The sequence below is a fragment of the Microsporum canis genome, genomic scaffold, assembly GCF_000151145.1.
Source record: "Microsporum canis CBS 113480 supercont1.4 genomic scaffold, whole genome shotgun sequence".
NCBI lineage: Eukaryota > Fungi > Ascomycota > Eurotiomycetes > Onygenales > Arthrodermataceae > Microsporum > Microsporum canis.
Window position 1 is genome coordinate 2,377,119 of NW_003299166.1, and position 14,411 is coordinate 2,391,529.

The window sequence follows — 14,411 nt, forward strand, 5'->3', positions numbered from 1 at the left end:
AGGAAAGACGTTGTTCAACCGTCCTTTGCCCGATCGTGCAATGACGAACTTGCGTCTTGGCCTACAATTGCTTCTTTCTAACTTGTTGTTTTTGCTTCTTCTCTCCCTTCCGTCCCTTCCTGCGAGGGTGCTTTGATCATCATGCCCAGCTCCGGAAGACCCCGAACCTAAGGGTTGGGTTGTTGTTACAACCATTTATGAAATTAAATTACGATTGTTTTCAAGTCCCCCTTTTTGGGCAATAGATAGTACGGAGTATTGAACACTTTTGCCTGAATTTCTTCTTCCTTCGACATCCCGACGAGGCAAGCTCCCGATCCGCTGTGACAAGGATATCCTTATGTAGGCAGGGGGTGGATATGCTTCTGATGCTCCACCGCGGATGAACAGGGAAAAACCCTGCCGGCCATGGTTTGAAGACAGACGTTTGATTTTGGGGCAGCCCAACAAAATTTCATGAGGCCCAGAACCCAGACTGTGGGCAAACAATCCAATCACACTTCTAGTATATGATTCACAAGCCACATTACAGCAACCGTTGGGCACAGTTACAAATCACTAGCCGTCCAATGGACTTCGAGAGAATACATGTTTTTGACGGATCAAGAAAGTAAGTTCCTGGCGCAAGAGGGCCCTTGAATGACTACGAAAATGAAAGCGAATGTGATGCGCCTACTCGGGCTACCCGTGTATTATCGCTGAGATTATGCCTCGTTCGGCGCACTGTACGAGGGCTCTGGTCGATAATTACTCCCACCAGGTTTATGAGCAAGGGCGATCGTGATGCTCCTCATATCCGAATTTTACTAATAATGGCGCAATAATCTGTCACAGGCTCATTCGTGGCGCTGTAAGGATCATTGCTCCGTATCGAGCGGCTGAAGCAAGGCAGGCAAATATTTCATGGCACTATGGTTCGTATCCATCATGTCTAATAATAATTTACGCAGAAACAATAAGCCACCGAACCCATCCCTTTGATAAATCACGAACAATTGTCTTGAGGCTTCGCTCCCTCACTGGACAGCATCAATCAACATTTGATCCTCAGACGGCGCCTTTCAGCCGGGAGGTTTCTTTCACACAGGTTGTCTTTACTTATGGAATACTCCGTATCGCCGTTCCGATACGAAAGTGATGGCCACAGTCGGCTCCTTGTCCCATCGCAAACCACCCCTTGAGAGTTCTGATACAGTCGGGTCTACATAGCACTATGTAACAACCCATGGACCCATGCTGCTGCAGGCACCGTTTCGCCCTTCTATCGCCTTCCAGAACACCGACTAGCGCCGAAAATTAGATAATCAGCTTGCAGATGAATATACAAACTACTTTGCATCATTTCCAATCACAGCCACCAAAACGATAGCACGGTCTTTCGTATTACTCGGCACTAACATTGAAGTGGCTAGTTAATGCCGAGTTACCTTGACAGTGCGCTAGTAATTTGGCGAATCAAGTTACCGTGGCAAGACGAGCTGATTACTTATGGATTTGTTTGATGTTACGTTCCCAGGTTCACAGGAATATCATATCTGCAACTGTTTGAGGATTTACGGAGTAGGATTTCGCATTGCATTCGCGACCACAGCCCCTTTCATGCAAGATATCACCCCTACCCTCCCTTTCTTCCCGTCCCGCACGACTTCTTACCGCATTGGTCAGCTAGTTTGCAAGCGAACCGGAGTGATCGACTAAGTAGTGCCCATGATGGTGAAAAGGATGAGAGACATATGTCTGATAGGTTACATGAATCAGGGACTTTAGAGCATAAAATCTGCATTCACTTTCTGAAGAAAGTTATAAGAGGCTTGCGTCACAGCCTACAGCTCGGATTCGGTTCTAAAATGGAAACAACCCTGAGCACAACCGGCTGTAAGCTATCAGAGGATTAATGAATTTCAGGTATGGCTGATCCTCTGCGACAAAAAACTAATGCAAGAAGGGACGGTTGGGGGTTAATCAGCCCTTGAAAGTACGCAATTTGATTACCCCCCAATCCATTCAGCTGCAACTTCTACACACAACTCACACTATATCCGAAACCCATGCCCTATAATATTTGCACTCTTTAACGAATGTCCAATGTCATCACCTATCTTCTTTAAACGGTGATAAAGTAGTACCTCATGGCGGAATCATATTCCATCAAAACCTCCGCCTCCATATCCTCGATCTTTACAATTCTTTGCTGGGCCACATACAATTCATATGCATCTATCATAATTGATGGGGCCACTGCTGCACAGATATATTTAGAACTACACCCGTCGCCATTGTGCTTGGCAATCGTCGTGGTCGGATCAAATGCGCCTTCGGGAGCAAGCAGCATGAGAAATTGGATCGGGTCGTTTGGTGACTGGGGGGTAACGCGCACAAACATTCCAGGCTTGAGGCGTTCTTTGAAGGGGATGGAAGGTTTCTTGGTCTCGTTTGTTGTGGCGTTTTTAGTATTCGAGGAACGGGAATCAACGTGGAGCTGCCATATCTTATCGAAAAAGGCTCTGGCCTGCTCGGGCCGTACTCCAGCAGTCTTTAGGCATCGGGAGACAAATTCGCTTTTGGGCAGCTTGCATATTTGGACACCGGACTCAGTAGGCGCAACATGCGAGGGATCTACAGCAGGCGAGCCGGACTATATTTTTTGTCATTCGTTTGTTAGCATACCACTTCCTGAATTTGTTTGCGGAAAGAAAATTTAGACGGGACAATGAACGAACGTTATTTTGGATCCATTCCCGTAGTTGCTTGTTTGTCCAAGTGCGCGGGGCTGTTGGATCATATGCAACAGGCTTCGATTTGGGTACCTGGACCCTGAGCATCTCTGCATATCGAAGGGAGCTCTTCCCCTGACTTGCGTCGATAGCGCTGGGACTAACGCATGCAACGACGGCAGTCTTGCAGGAACGATGGCTGTTGACGTCAAACACGTGTTTCAGCACCTTGGTGAGTGTAGTATTGCGAAACGGGATATGCACATGTTTGGAGCTAGTGCTGGAAGCCGTATTCTCTTGAATGTTCCAAGTAGCTCGCCCTCGAATGCAGTCCTTGAGCATTGATAGGGATGAGTTGATATCCCTAGTTTCCTTCATGCGCTCTGGAGTGTGGTCCCTGGAATCAGCCGCTGTCTCACTACCTGCTAGATCGATAAGAAAGAGGAGACCATCAGGGCAATCAAGGTCATCTTTGTTCTCGATTCTGATTCGGCAGATGGCGTGTGAACGCGAAGAGGCATCATTTTTCAAAGTTGGGGCACTAAGCCGGAACGACATGCTTGTCTTGATCAGGTCGAGGAAATCCTCGATCGTCGATGGGAGCGTTCGACTATACCCACCAATTGGGTTTCTCCAAATGAATCTTCCATGACGCTGATCCGATGCTTATCATTGAGAAGGTCTGAATACGGTTAGCAAGGCTACTTCAGCTCTTTTTGAATTTTGAGAGGAAGATAGACGTCAGTCCTACCAAATGCAGCCTTTCCTGCCAGCTCAAACACAGACATATGAATGCTGCGCCGCCCAGGGATATTTCCACCCAATAAGTCCGAAGCGATAAAAGTTTCCATTTCGTTCACGGTGTATGTCTTGCCAGACCCAGTTTGACCATATGCAAAGAACGTTCCAATACCACCGCCCCATGCCCATGGCACCAAAGGAGCAACAAAGTCGTCGTACATCGATTTTGTTGTGCACTCTGGTCCGTATGCTCGGTCGACGAGGAAGCTAGACGACTATGGCATGTCTTGGTATATGAACGTGGAATAGGCGCCATGGAGTATGTACCATTTGAGGAAATATCGATATTCACGTACATACATTCAAAGCGGGCTGTCCGTTGACCTTGAGTCGAAGCTCGTGTACATCGACGTTGCCACCTCCATCGCCGCGAGTGAACAGACCAGGGACATGGCCAGCTTCCCACTCATGGTGTAGGATTGGGCGTATCCTAGCTGAGATGGTCGTGTCAGAGGAAGCCTCGCTCTCGTTTCCATTCTTCTTCCCTTCTGCCGGTTTGAATTCTCCGACTTTCTCGACAAAGAACGCCTTGTGTTCGACTAAAGGATTTGGCAAAGACATGTTCTTCTCCTTCTGGCTGTGTATATCTATGATTATACTTCGTATATATCGACATCAAGCCTGGGTATCACCTACCAATTTATACATTAAAGCGACCATCAGGCAACAACCTCTTGGCTGCTGTCTTCTTTTAGCCTAGAACCGCCAAGCCTCGGTTCCCGGCTTGGCATCAACATCCCCAAGCTTTCAAGCTTTATTACGTAGTTTGAGCTTGGTTGAAAGAGCAAACTGGGAAGAAACCAGCGGGGAGCGGGTTGAAGGGTGTGACGTCGCTACTCCTCTTTGAATAGCTGTAGCTGACCAAATCAGCTGCCTTCTTGTTTCCATCGTAACTTGATACTGCATTGCCGTGTGAGGACTGCAAGTTAAATAGCTAGCTCTACCGCCACGACAATCTACAGAGCTTCTATTTCCATCAGCTTCAAGCTGGAGAACGGTCACCATGTTGTCGTGTTGCAGGTCACGAAAGGATACTTCCAGTGAACGAGAGCCTCTCCTTCCTGTCTCAGAGGCCGAAACTGAGCTGCAGCGGAAGGCGAAGGAGAAATTTCGTCAATATGAGATGCTTCGGGCGTTGTCCGCTGGCTATATGCCATCCACGGAGCAAGCGGCAGCTCTATTACGGCTTGTCCTCGTTTCCGACTTACTCAACCCAGATAATCCTATGCTGAGCCCAAGTGGGGGGAAAATAGCGAAGGACTGTCGAGCCTGGATCCGAGTATTCATTGCCTTGTTGAGGGAGAAGAACAACAGAGACCAGCTGCAAGAAATAATTCACCAATGCATTAATTCGAATGCTTCTATAAACACTGCTCAAATTGCGTCCGCTGCATCGTCATCCAAGGCACGGGCAGACACTGTGGCTGGTATTTTTAAGCTCTTATCACCTACCAGATGAATAATAGGGGCATAGTTTATGTTGCTGTATTATTTTTAATTGTGGACTGGCTAACAATTTGTTCTTTTCCTAGCATACGAAAGTGTTCGTACCGTCGGGAGCCTTCTTATGACCAATGCAGACTTCCGTCGTTTGATCGGAGACATTAGCACAATTGGTCGAAGTATTTTCTCAGACACCACAGCATCACTTTCCGATGCCATAAACAAGGTTGCAGACGAGGTTGAGCCATCTGAATCACAGAAAAAGAGTGTTGAAACATTTAATGGTAACGGTGGCAAAGCTCCTACAACTGATGAGCTAGCCCAAAATGGCGAGCAGGTAATAGAGGTTGCAAAAGAAGGGCTAAGGGATACTGGACGCACTGCTAAAAAGAGTGCACAAGCAAACATATCCGCCGAAGTGCAAGATTCACTCCTTTTGCGGATGAAAAAGACAGTCGAAGACCTGCGTCTAAGGGCCGACTATGATAAATCAGTGTCAACCCTATCTGGACTGGCCCAACGCTATGCAGGAATATATATGCGTACAATAGGTTCCACGGTTGAAGGTGCTTCGAACGCCCTGTACGTTGACCCAGAACTGCAAGACGCCATGAAGAATTTATGGAGTTTTGTGAACACATTCGGAAGTCAGAAGGAATGGCAGGCTCTCGAGGATAAATTCCGGCAGCTTATGCAGACTTCTGGGAAGAGCACGGAGATCAACGATACCCTCGAACACATTGGACAGTCGGTGTACAGACTATTCACCGATCCCTCCTTCTGGGATACAAGTGAAGATACCGTGCAGACATTAAAAGAGAAGGTTAAGGAGGCTGGAGACGACTTACCACAGCAGGAAATCAAGGACTTTATCTATCAGCTTAAGAAAACACTGGTATCGGTAATGCAAGATGCAAGTGTTGTCAAACTCATCACCGCCTCAAAGAAAATTGCATTGGACGTCTGCGAAGCCTACCGTAATGAAGGCATTCGCCTCATGGCTGATGCACTTAACATCTTTCTCCCTCTTTTGATTCGAGCAATACAGCACATACCCATACCAAGGCTTGAGGTTTCAGTTCCACGGATGGACCTACTTCTTGAAAACGTTGTGATCGAGCCTGGTCACACCATTCACAACTCTTCATTCCTGCCATACCGAGTATTAGTCACCACGATAAGTAATATGGAGCTTCGCAAAACGCACTCCAAGGAAGCTGTATCTGGCATGAAAAATGTGGTTAAAGTCACCCTAAATGGACTTTGTTTTTCCGCAAACGACTTCGGTTACTGGATTCGGGCACATCGGCCTTTGCTACCATCCATCTTTGACGAAGGTATCGCCAGCTTCAGCCTTGATCAGCGTGGAATCGATGTCTCATGTGAGTTTGAAGTTGGCAAGGAACGTCTGGAACAGATTCTAGCCCTCCGTTCAGTGCGTGTTCACATCCATAAGCTCGACTACTCCATCAGCAAAAGCCGCTGGGCATGTATCCTATGGGCCCTCAAGCCGTTCCTCAAACATATGATCAGGCGCAGCCTCGAGAAAGTTATAGCCGAAAAAATAGTTAGCTTTGCTCGTGCGGCGAATCGAGAACTACTCTTTATGAGAGAGCGTCTACGCGCCACTCGCATAGCTGACCCTGGTGACTTTTTGACGTTTGTCCGTGCAGTTTTGACCAGGCTGAGCGGAAGGGCGGACCCCGATGTATTCACCAGATTCGGGTTCGATGCTCAGCGAGGAGGTATATTTGATGGTGTATATGCGCCAGGCAGCTTGGCCAAAGCCTGACACGATGAAGAACAGAGAGCAGATGACCTCATTGAGAGAGGAAGTCAGGCCAGCGTGAATCAACGGCCGACTTGGAGGAACAGTATATTTGATGTCCCAGCCACCAGAACAACAGGATGCTAATTCGACCATATATGTCTTGTGCCTTAAGCCAGTTCGGTGTTTAATTCCCCTTATGTTATAGGTTGTCATATTTTTCGGGCGAGATCACCTCAAACTTATCAATTATGCTCTTTTATGCAATCAAAATGGAAATCAACTTCATCTTCATTCAAATTAACCTTGAACGGTGATATTACGTAATATAATCGGTAAAATATTCTTCCGTTAGGAGCTCGAAGTCCTCCCAAAACCTTAAAATTAATCTATGGAAAGTTGATAATCTGGCATCTACAGAGAGGCCAGAGTTCAGCCATACAGCAGCTTTCTTCCACTCCTCCGTCCCCACGGCCTGCTGTTCATTATCCTACTGCTGAGGAGTGCAGAGCTTCAGCAGTTTCGCTGATAATTTAGTAACTAGCACTGCCACATCATCTCAGCACGCTGCTTCCTTATATTCCTTCTACACCGAAAGAGCCGTACTTTGAATCCTGATATCTTAAGCCCAGTTGCTAGTTGAGCGCTTGGAGCGCGCTAAGCTTCTCTATCTTACGAGACTGCCTATCTTTACTTCCTTCGGGTTCCAGGGGTTAAACCCCAATCGTCCATCATGCTCGCCTTTCCACTTCTAGTGCTATCAACACTGTTCGTTCTGCTTCCATTGGCACTATGCGCAGAAGACTATTATAAGATATTGGATATCGATCGATCGGCATCAGAACGTGATATAAAAAGAGCTTACCGAACACTGAGCAAAAAGTTCCATCCCGATAAAAACCCGTGAGTTACAATCCGCGCAACAACAGCGCAAATCTATCCAGGGGTGACAATAGCCTTGAATGGCTGAGAATTGATAATCAGGGCTAATTCGATATAGTGGAAACGATTCCGCGCATAAGAAATTCGTCGATATTGCCGAAGCATATGATGTTCTTTCCACGGCATCTACGAGGAAAATCTACGATCAATACGGTCATGAAGGCCTGCAACAGCACAAACAAGGTGGGGGTGGTGGCAGACACGATCCCTTTGACCTTTTCTCCCGCTTCTTCGGTGGTGGAGGGCATTTCGGTCACCAAGGAGGTCATAGACGTGGGCCCGATATGGAACTTCGCTTAGATCTACCCCTCCAGGACTTCTACAACGGTAGAGAGATTGACTTCAAGGTTCAAAAACAACAAATATGTGATGTTTGTGAGGGTTCGGGCTCGACAGATGGGAAAGTGGACGTCTGCAACCAATGCCAGGGCCACGGTGCCGTTATACGAAAACATATGATTGCTCCGGGAATATATCAGCAGGTTCAAATGGCCTGTGACAAGTGCGGCGGGAAAGGAAAGTCGATTCGAAACCCTTGTAAAACTTGCGGCGGCAGCCGAGTCATCAGGGCCGAGGTCCCGATTTCAGGAACAGTCGAAAAGGGCATGGGCAAAGGATCGAAACTAGTGTTTGAAAATGAAGCAGACGAAAGCCCTGACTGGGTTGCTGGAAATTTAGTCGTGACATTAAGAGAAAAAGAGCCTGTCCTAGGCGAAAACGATGAAGAACGCACAGATGGGACATTCTTCCGCCGTAAGGGCAATGACCTCTTCTGGAGAGAGGTTCTCAGTGTTCGGGAAGCCTGGATGGGAGACTGGACGCGCAATCTAACTCATTTGGATGGACACATCGTCAAACTAGGCCGCAAACGAGGTGAAGTTGTTCAGCCTTTTACTGTGGAGAAAATACCAGAGCAGGGTATGCCAATATATCACGAGGGCCATATTCATGAGCAATCTCCACACGACGAGTACGGCTCACTTTACGTCGAGTACATTGTTGTTCTACCTGATCAAATGGAGAGCGGGATGGAAAAGGACTTCTTTGCACTATTTGAGAAGTGGCGGAAGAAGAACGGTGTCAACCTTCAAGAAGATTCCGGCAGGCCTATCCGTACAAAGGTCGATAAACACGATGAACTATAATCATACATTACCATTACTATGTCCCGCGCCACTGGCTTGTTCATTACTCTTTATGATCCTCTTTCTTCTTATTGTATTTATTTGAACCCTTTCCACCTTCATTCTATACACGATTGGGATTTCAGCAATTGTAGGGTCTAGAAGATGAGCGAAACAGGATAGATCAGGTATTACCTCCCTTTACTTGTATATACGTTTAGTTCTTTAACTTCACTATAGTGAATCAGCTGTCTCTTGGAGCCGAAATATCTAGCAAGCCAATGGCTGTAACAAAGAATCTTTCTACCTATTCACTAAAGGCTATAAAGACTTTTGGAATACATAGTCCGTTCACTTGCAAACAGTTAAATGGCGTCAATACCCTCGCCTATGAATCCAGAGTTTCGTCAACCTAATACGCCTGCATATCTTCAAGAGGTCAACACGTCCTTTGTTCGGCAGTATCTTCAAATTCGTATTGTGGCATGATGAAAATATCAAGATACCTATTACTACTTGTGCCCCTGCTGTCCCAGCTTACCACGGGAATCATAAGCTCCGGCGAATCGAATCGATGCGGTTTTGAGAAAAGTGTGGAGGATTTGGACTTTATCAGTGATCCGGTAGCCGGCGAAAGGAAGCACATTCTCGGGGGTAAGTTCAAATATTGAAAGCTTCTATCCATATTTTATATCACCATTTCGTACATGAAACACCCCAGCTTCTTATAGAAGACTTAGGCTAATGGCTATACGTACCAGGAAATGTACTTCAAGATTTTGTTACCAGTGATATCCTTTGTCATATTGCTACGGACGGGCAACCAACCTTTCTCAGACAACATAATCAGAAACATCTAGCAGAAAGATTATCTCGTCGCGAATCGCAAAGCCCCGTTACTAACATCATAAGCATGAAAACTATCATCCTGGCGCTGCATGTCCTTGGGGCTGCCGAGAGCGCAGAGCAAATTTCGAAGCTCTGCGAGATGATAAGTTTCAAAAGGCTTACCGACAACGGGCTAGATGGCTCTATGCTTCAATCACTTCTTTGCAAAAGAAACGATCTAGATTTTTATCTTCCGGCGAGCTCGAACGCAGTGAAAGCACTACTTGAAACATGGTATACTGGGTTATGGCTACAAACAGTATATGTTGCATTCGCAGGGCATTATCCTGAACTATGCAAAATATTTGAAACCAAGAAGATGTCTATAATTCATATGAATGGGACCCTTTTGAGACAGGCCTTGTGCTCCGTATAGTTTCAGCCTGGAAATGCCCTTTATCCAGGAAGTAGAGGAGCGATAGGTCTGGCGCCTCTTCTAGAAGTAGGATAAACTTGGTAAGTCTTAATATTCGTTTACCCAAGTTTAAACATGTTCTTGTTGTTTTTGTGATGTTTTATGTACATTATTTTTCAAGTTGAAATTGACAAGACTCTGTTCTTAGTTTTTATTTGAAGCCAGTTGTTGATTTAAGTGAGACCCTTACTCTCTGATAAACCTAGCTTGCAAAATAATTCCTCCGTTTCCTGACATCGCCGCTGTGTTCAAATTCAACATACCCTTAGTTGGCAGAAACAATGTTTCCAACACCATCCCAGTTAGTATTCCTTACAGGTAACTTATGGGGCTGATTGCCTCTCCTTTGCTGATATCTCAGGTATCCAATATATGAGAGGACAATCAAAATAACACCCACCAGCACTCCGATGGCAATACCGGCAACTTCCCCTCGGGTTAGCCCTGTTCCAGAGCCCCCAGCTATATCAGACTTGACTGTAGGATGGGATCCAGGCTGTGCAGTCGAGCTACGGTTGGGAGTGATAAAATCGCCCACGGTCACATTAAAGCAGGGGGCCTGAGTATCAAACTTGCTGGTGGAAATGTATCTGATATCGGCACATGCATAAAATGTTTTTGTTTCATCACGGCCAGATTGAGTCTGGTATTTGGCTTGTAAGCTTGCAACTGTGCCGTCCTTGATCTCTCTTGGCGGGTCTGGAATAGGATAGCATCTATAGCCTTGGTCAACGTCTTTGATTTGACCTAGCTCTATGAGCATGGTAAAGTCATCGTTGGAGGTTGGATCTAAAATATCTCACATATTAGCAACAACCAACGCCTTCAAAATTAATGGACTTACTTACTCTCTTTGTATGAAATACTCACTTGGGTATTTGAAGAATTTCCCTGGATCAAAAGTGCTAGTACACCATGGGCTAGATATCTATTAGTAACATTCTCTTTTATATGGGCAAATCAATGATGTACATAAAGGAAAGTTGGTCCTGTTCAAAACACTGGCATCTGATCCACATGGAGCTATGTTGCGCCGTGCTGCGTCCCGTCCACGAACAGGCGGCCACAGATATCCAATATGAGCCATATTTGCTGTCTCTTCTTTGCCATGTCTGGTATGGCCTTCATTCTGCACAATTCATTCCATTACCAGGATTCAGGAGAGTAAGACCACACGTGATAAATGCATCATAATTATATGGCCAGTGTAACACTCCTTTGGATAGTAACAGCTGATACGTAGTTAATAGAGGATGAGAGGGGGGATGTCAGCTTTATCTTGACTTGTGAAGGTTGAAGGAAAAGGTGGCCTCCGAATACCTGACTTGTGCAAATCTATATCAACGGACCATTACGTATCTCTGCCTTGGTGTCATAATGTCATGGGTTATTAACTATTCTGATATTCATTGCTATGTAGACTACATTGGTAATACACATTTCAATTTGTAGTTCTTGTAACTTTATCGCATAATATTAAAGGGGGGGTTGGATATAAACTAGCCAGTCAGTCCTTATAATAGACTAACTTTAGTAAAAAAAAATTACCTCGTTCTTGGACAGGGAGCAGAGGATAGCTCTGGCACGACAGCTGGAATCATAGCCTGATAGGATAGTTGCCAAAAGCCCTAATTGAAGTGAGGGTAAGCTCCTTTTCATGATACAGTTTGATAGCAGTCTGGATGTTTATTTCCTGTAGCTCTGCAACACGGCCCAACACATCCCACTGAACGGAGTTGGGACATACGGACCATAGGCTGAGGGCGGGAGGGCATGGCTTGCGAGACGAAGATGAGGATGAAGATGGTAGTTGTAGTTATGATAGTTGTAGTTACTTCGTGGTAGTATCTATTACTTACCTTATTAGTAAGCTAATGTCTGACTAATCCATTATATACTTTGAACTTTCTATTGGTCAGTTTAGTGACTTCTTATTCTTATCTGATCTTAACCTCTGGAGAGAAGGATTTATCAAGGCGTGTACAATGAAGACCAAAAATGCTATGATAATTTTCCCTTCTTTTCTCATTCTCCGGCCCAGAGAATCCAAGAGCAACGAGGGATTGAGTTGATAATCTACCAGAGACCATAACTTCCCCTCAAGGTTATCGGTTCTGGTGGATATTCCTGCAGGTTACAATAACAATTGAGATAGCTGAGTGGATACCACATTTTAAGGACTTCAGCGGACTGAGTTTCTTTCGTAGCTAAGTGGCAAAGCAACGAACTCTTTCTCTTTGGTAAAATCCTGCCCTAACTTCGCCGATTATGCTGATGAGATTTCCACAGGTTCACTGGTGAGTTGTTCTGGGATGTCGTTGGTGGGCCAGTGCTAGCGGGTTTGACGATAAGCGGAATGGTAACCAGACTTGATGGCGGTGGGAGAGCCAGATGGAAGCTTTGATGGAGAGTTTATGTCTGGTAATAATCGATTGATAGCAGCTCCAAGCCGACTGTCAAAGCAGTTTGGATAACTAATGGAGGGCTCTTTAAATTTATTATAGAAGCTGAATTTACTTGATCCAAGAAGAGAGGAAGGGTGTTGTCCAGATAAGGTATAGAGAGGCATAAAGGATTTTCATGATGTGCAGAAATCTTTTCTTTCTGGTGGTGTCTTTAAGAGGCGGCAAATCCAGGAACTTGAAAGTTCCATCAACAAGTTGACGAAGATGGCATGCAACGAGTGCATGTTTGATCAAGGGGGTGCAAGAAGACGCTAGGTAGAACTTTCTGATGATATACCCAGGCAAGAAAAAGGCGAGGACCGAGTGAGGGTAGCATATCCGTGTATTCTCTTGAAATATGCAATGCTTATTTCGACTGTACAGCGTAACTTAAGTAGCTTCTCATGGCTTATGCAAAGGGATGGGTGTCGGTTATGTGGTTGTACGATTGTACGTCTCTAAGTTGGCTTTCCTAAACGGTATTAATAAGGAATATCAGATGAGGGTTAGATCATGTTATCATACGATAATTAGATCCTGGGATAAACTTGCAGATAGAACGCTTGATAGGCGGGAAAGTCGAGAAACGAATGCATGTCTGCATTGTCAAGTATGCCAATATTAAATAATAAATACATTTGAAAAAGAAAGTATTAAAGAGATATGCCCCAATGAGATGCCAAGTCCATGCCAGAAGGTGGGTGGGAAAAGATAGAGAAAAGAAAAGTGCTTCGATGCAGAGCAGCGCTTCCGCTAAGAACTTCCATCCAGAAGAAATGTTCAGCTGGAACATAAAAAAAAGGCTTTCCAAGAATAAACCAGACAAACCGCCCAGAGTAAAACCGTGTAACTCTCATGCGCAGCGAGAGAGCGACTTGGTGAGATAAGAAGAAGAAGGTAAACAAGCGAGCGACACGGTAAATGGTTTTTGGACCGTCCGCCCAAGCCTCGATTATGGAAAAGCTAGCAGTGCAAGACCCTGCTTCTCCGTCTGGCCTTTAATCGGTGTTCGGTGTCCATCAGTTTGTTCTGCACCCATAGGCGAGATTCCTGATCTGTCTTGATGTCGCTGCAGTTGAGCAGATCGATCAGAGCGAGTTTAACCTGTAGGTCGACGTCGTTCGACCTGTCGCCATTGTCGTCTGAGAAGTTAAGGTTAGGGTCGAGTATGTCGGCGAAGCAGCGAGACGAAGGAGGAGTAGACTGGTATCGGACTGGTGATGGATGACGCAGTATCCTGGCGGGTGGTGAGGGAGGAGACTGTGAGGAGAGCTGCGACGTTTGGTGATGGCGGTTCTTATGAGAGTTGTGTAGATTTGGATGACGAGCTGCAAGGGCCATTGCGCAGCTACGAGGAGTAGTTGGTGATTCAAGAATTGGCTCGTCGATAAATAGAGAGGTGGTTATCGATATAGGAGCAATTGACTCCATCCTGATCGTTCTTGCGTATATGTTTTTGTTTTTGTATTGGTACCGATTATGTCCCTTCTTAAGGGGCGTGGTAGGGCAAGAGATATTTTTAGGGGGAGGAAGGAAAAAAGGGAGGGAGAGCGAGCATCAAATTTCCAGCTTGATGGGTTGCTAGGATTTGTCTGGGGCAGCTAATCGAGAGAGGATAAAGGGGGTTATTTATCCCGTCCGTAAACTGATCCCCCCCTTTACAACTCTGAAATCAAGGATCTCCTCACCTCTTCCCTCCTGGCCAGGCCATGTCATCAACTGCTAGCGGCAAGTTGCTACGCAACCTCAAGTCTGGCCGCTGTGGAACCATGATGCAATGGGGCTTTAAATTAATTATGGAGATATGAACCCCCTAGCCAGCGGCCAATCATGCCTAGCAGGTTTCGCCGTTTTAACAGAAGGATCATACTG

At 45.8% G+C, this 14,411-nt stretch overlaps 7 protein-coding genes across 7 annotated transcripts; 4 read left to right on the forward strand and 3 right to left on the reverse strand.

Moving 5' to 3' along the window:
- Positions 1–569: 569 nt before the first annotated feature.
- MCYG_04862 (uncharacterized protein) lies at positions 570–1,138 on the forward strand (the record flags this gene model as incomplete). Its single annotated transcript, XM_002847079.1, has 2 exons — positions 570–610; positions 835–1,138. The coding sequence occupies 2 exons, from the start codon at positions 570–572 to the stop codon at positions 1,136–1,138; spliced, it is 345 nt and encodes a 114-aa protein (XP_002847125.1).
- A 966-nt stretch (positions 1,139–2,104) lies between these two features.
- Positions 2,105–4,076, reverse strand: MCYG_04863 (kinesin motor domain containing protein; the record flags this gene model as incomplete). The annotated part of the gene is made up of 4 exons (XM_002847080.1): positions 2,105–2,635; positions 2,808–3,379; positions 3,466–3,730; positions 3,816–4,076. 4 exons carry the CDS (start codon positions 4,074–4,076, stop codon positions 2,105–2,107), a joined length of 1,629 nt encoding a protein of 542 aa, XP_002847126.1.
- Positions 4,077–4,518: 442 nt separating this feature from the next.
- On the forward strand, positions 4,519–6,750 carry MCYG_04864 (conserved hypothetical protein; the record flags this gene model as incomplete). Its single annotated transcript, XM_002847081.1, has 2 exons — positions 4,519–4,942; positions 5,048–6,750. The coding sequence occupies 2 exons, from the start codon at positions 4,519–4,521 to the stop codon at positions 6,748–6,750; spliced, it is 2,127 nt and encodes a 708-aa protein (XP_002847127.1).
- Positions 6,751–7,459: 709 nt separating this feature from the next.
- Positions 7,460–8,813, forward strand: MCYG_04865 (chaperone protein dnaJ; the record flags this gene model as incomplete). The annotated part of the gene is made up of 2 exons (XM_002847082.1): positions 7,460–7,629; positions 7,727–8,813. 2 exons carry the CDS (start codon positions 7,460–7,462, stop codon positions 8,811–8,813), a joined length of 1,257 nt encoding a protein of 418 aa, XP_002847128.1.
- Positions 8,814–9,705: 892 nt separating this feature from the next.
- On the forward strand, positions 9,706–10,056 carry MCYG_04866 (uncharacterized protein; the record flags this gene model as incomplete). The annotated part of the gene is made up of 1 exon (XM_002847083.1): positions 9,706–10,056. The coding sequence occupies one exon, from the start codon at positions 9,706–9,708 to the stop codon at positions 10,054–10,056; it is 351 nt and encodes a 116-aa protein (XP_002847129.1).
- Positions 10,057–10,360: 304 nt separating this feature from the next.
- On the reverse strand, positions 10,361–11,182 carry MCYG_04867 (conserved hypothetical protein; the record flags this gene model as incomplete). The annotated part of the gene is made up of 3 exons (XM_002847084.1): positions 10,361–10,884; positions 10,944–11,015; positions 11,068–11,182. The coding sequence occupies 3 exons, from the start codon at positions 11,180–11,182 to the stop codon at positions 10,361–10,363; spliced, it is 711 nt and encodes a 236-aa protein (XP_002847130.1).
- Positions 11,183–13,502: 2,320 nt separating this feature from the next.
- On the reverse strand, positions 13,503–13,880 carry MCYG_04868 (conserved hypothetical protein; the record flags this gene model as incomplete). The annotated part of the gene is made up of 1 exon (XM_002847085.1): positions 13,503–13,880. One exon carries the CDS (start codon positions 13,878–13,880, stop codon positions 13,503–13,505), a length of 378 nt encoding a protein of 125 aa, XP_002847131.1.
- Positions 13,881–14,411: the final 531 nt, after the last annotated feature.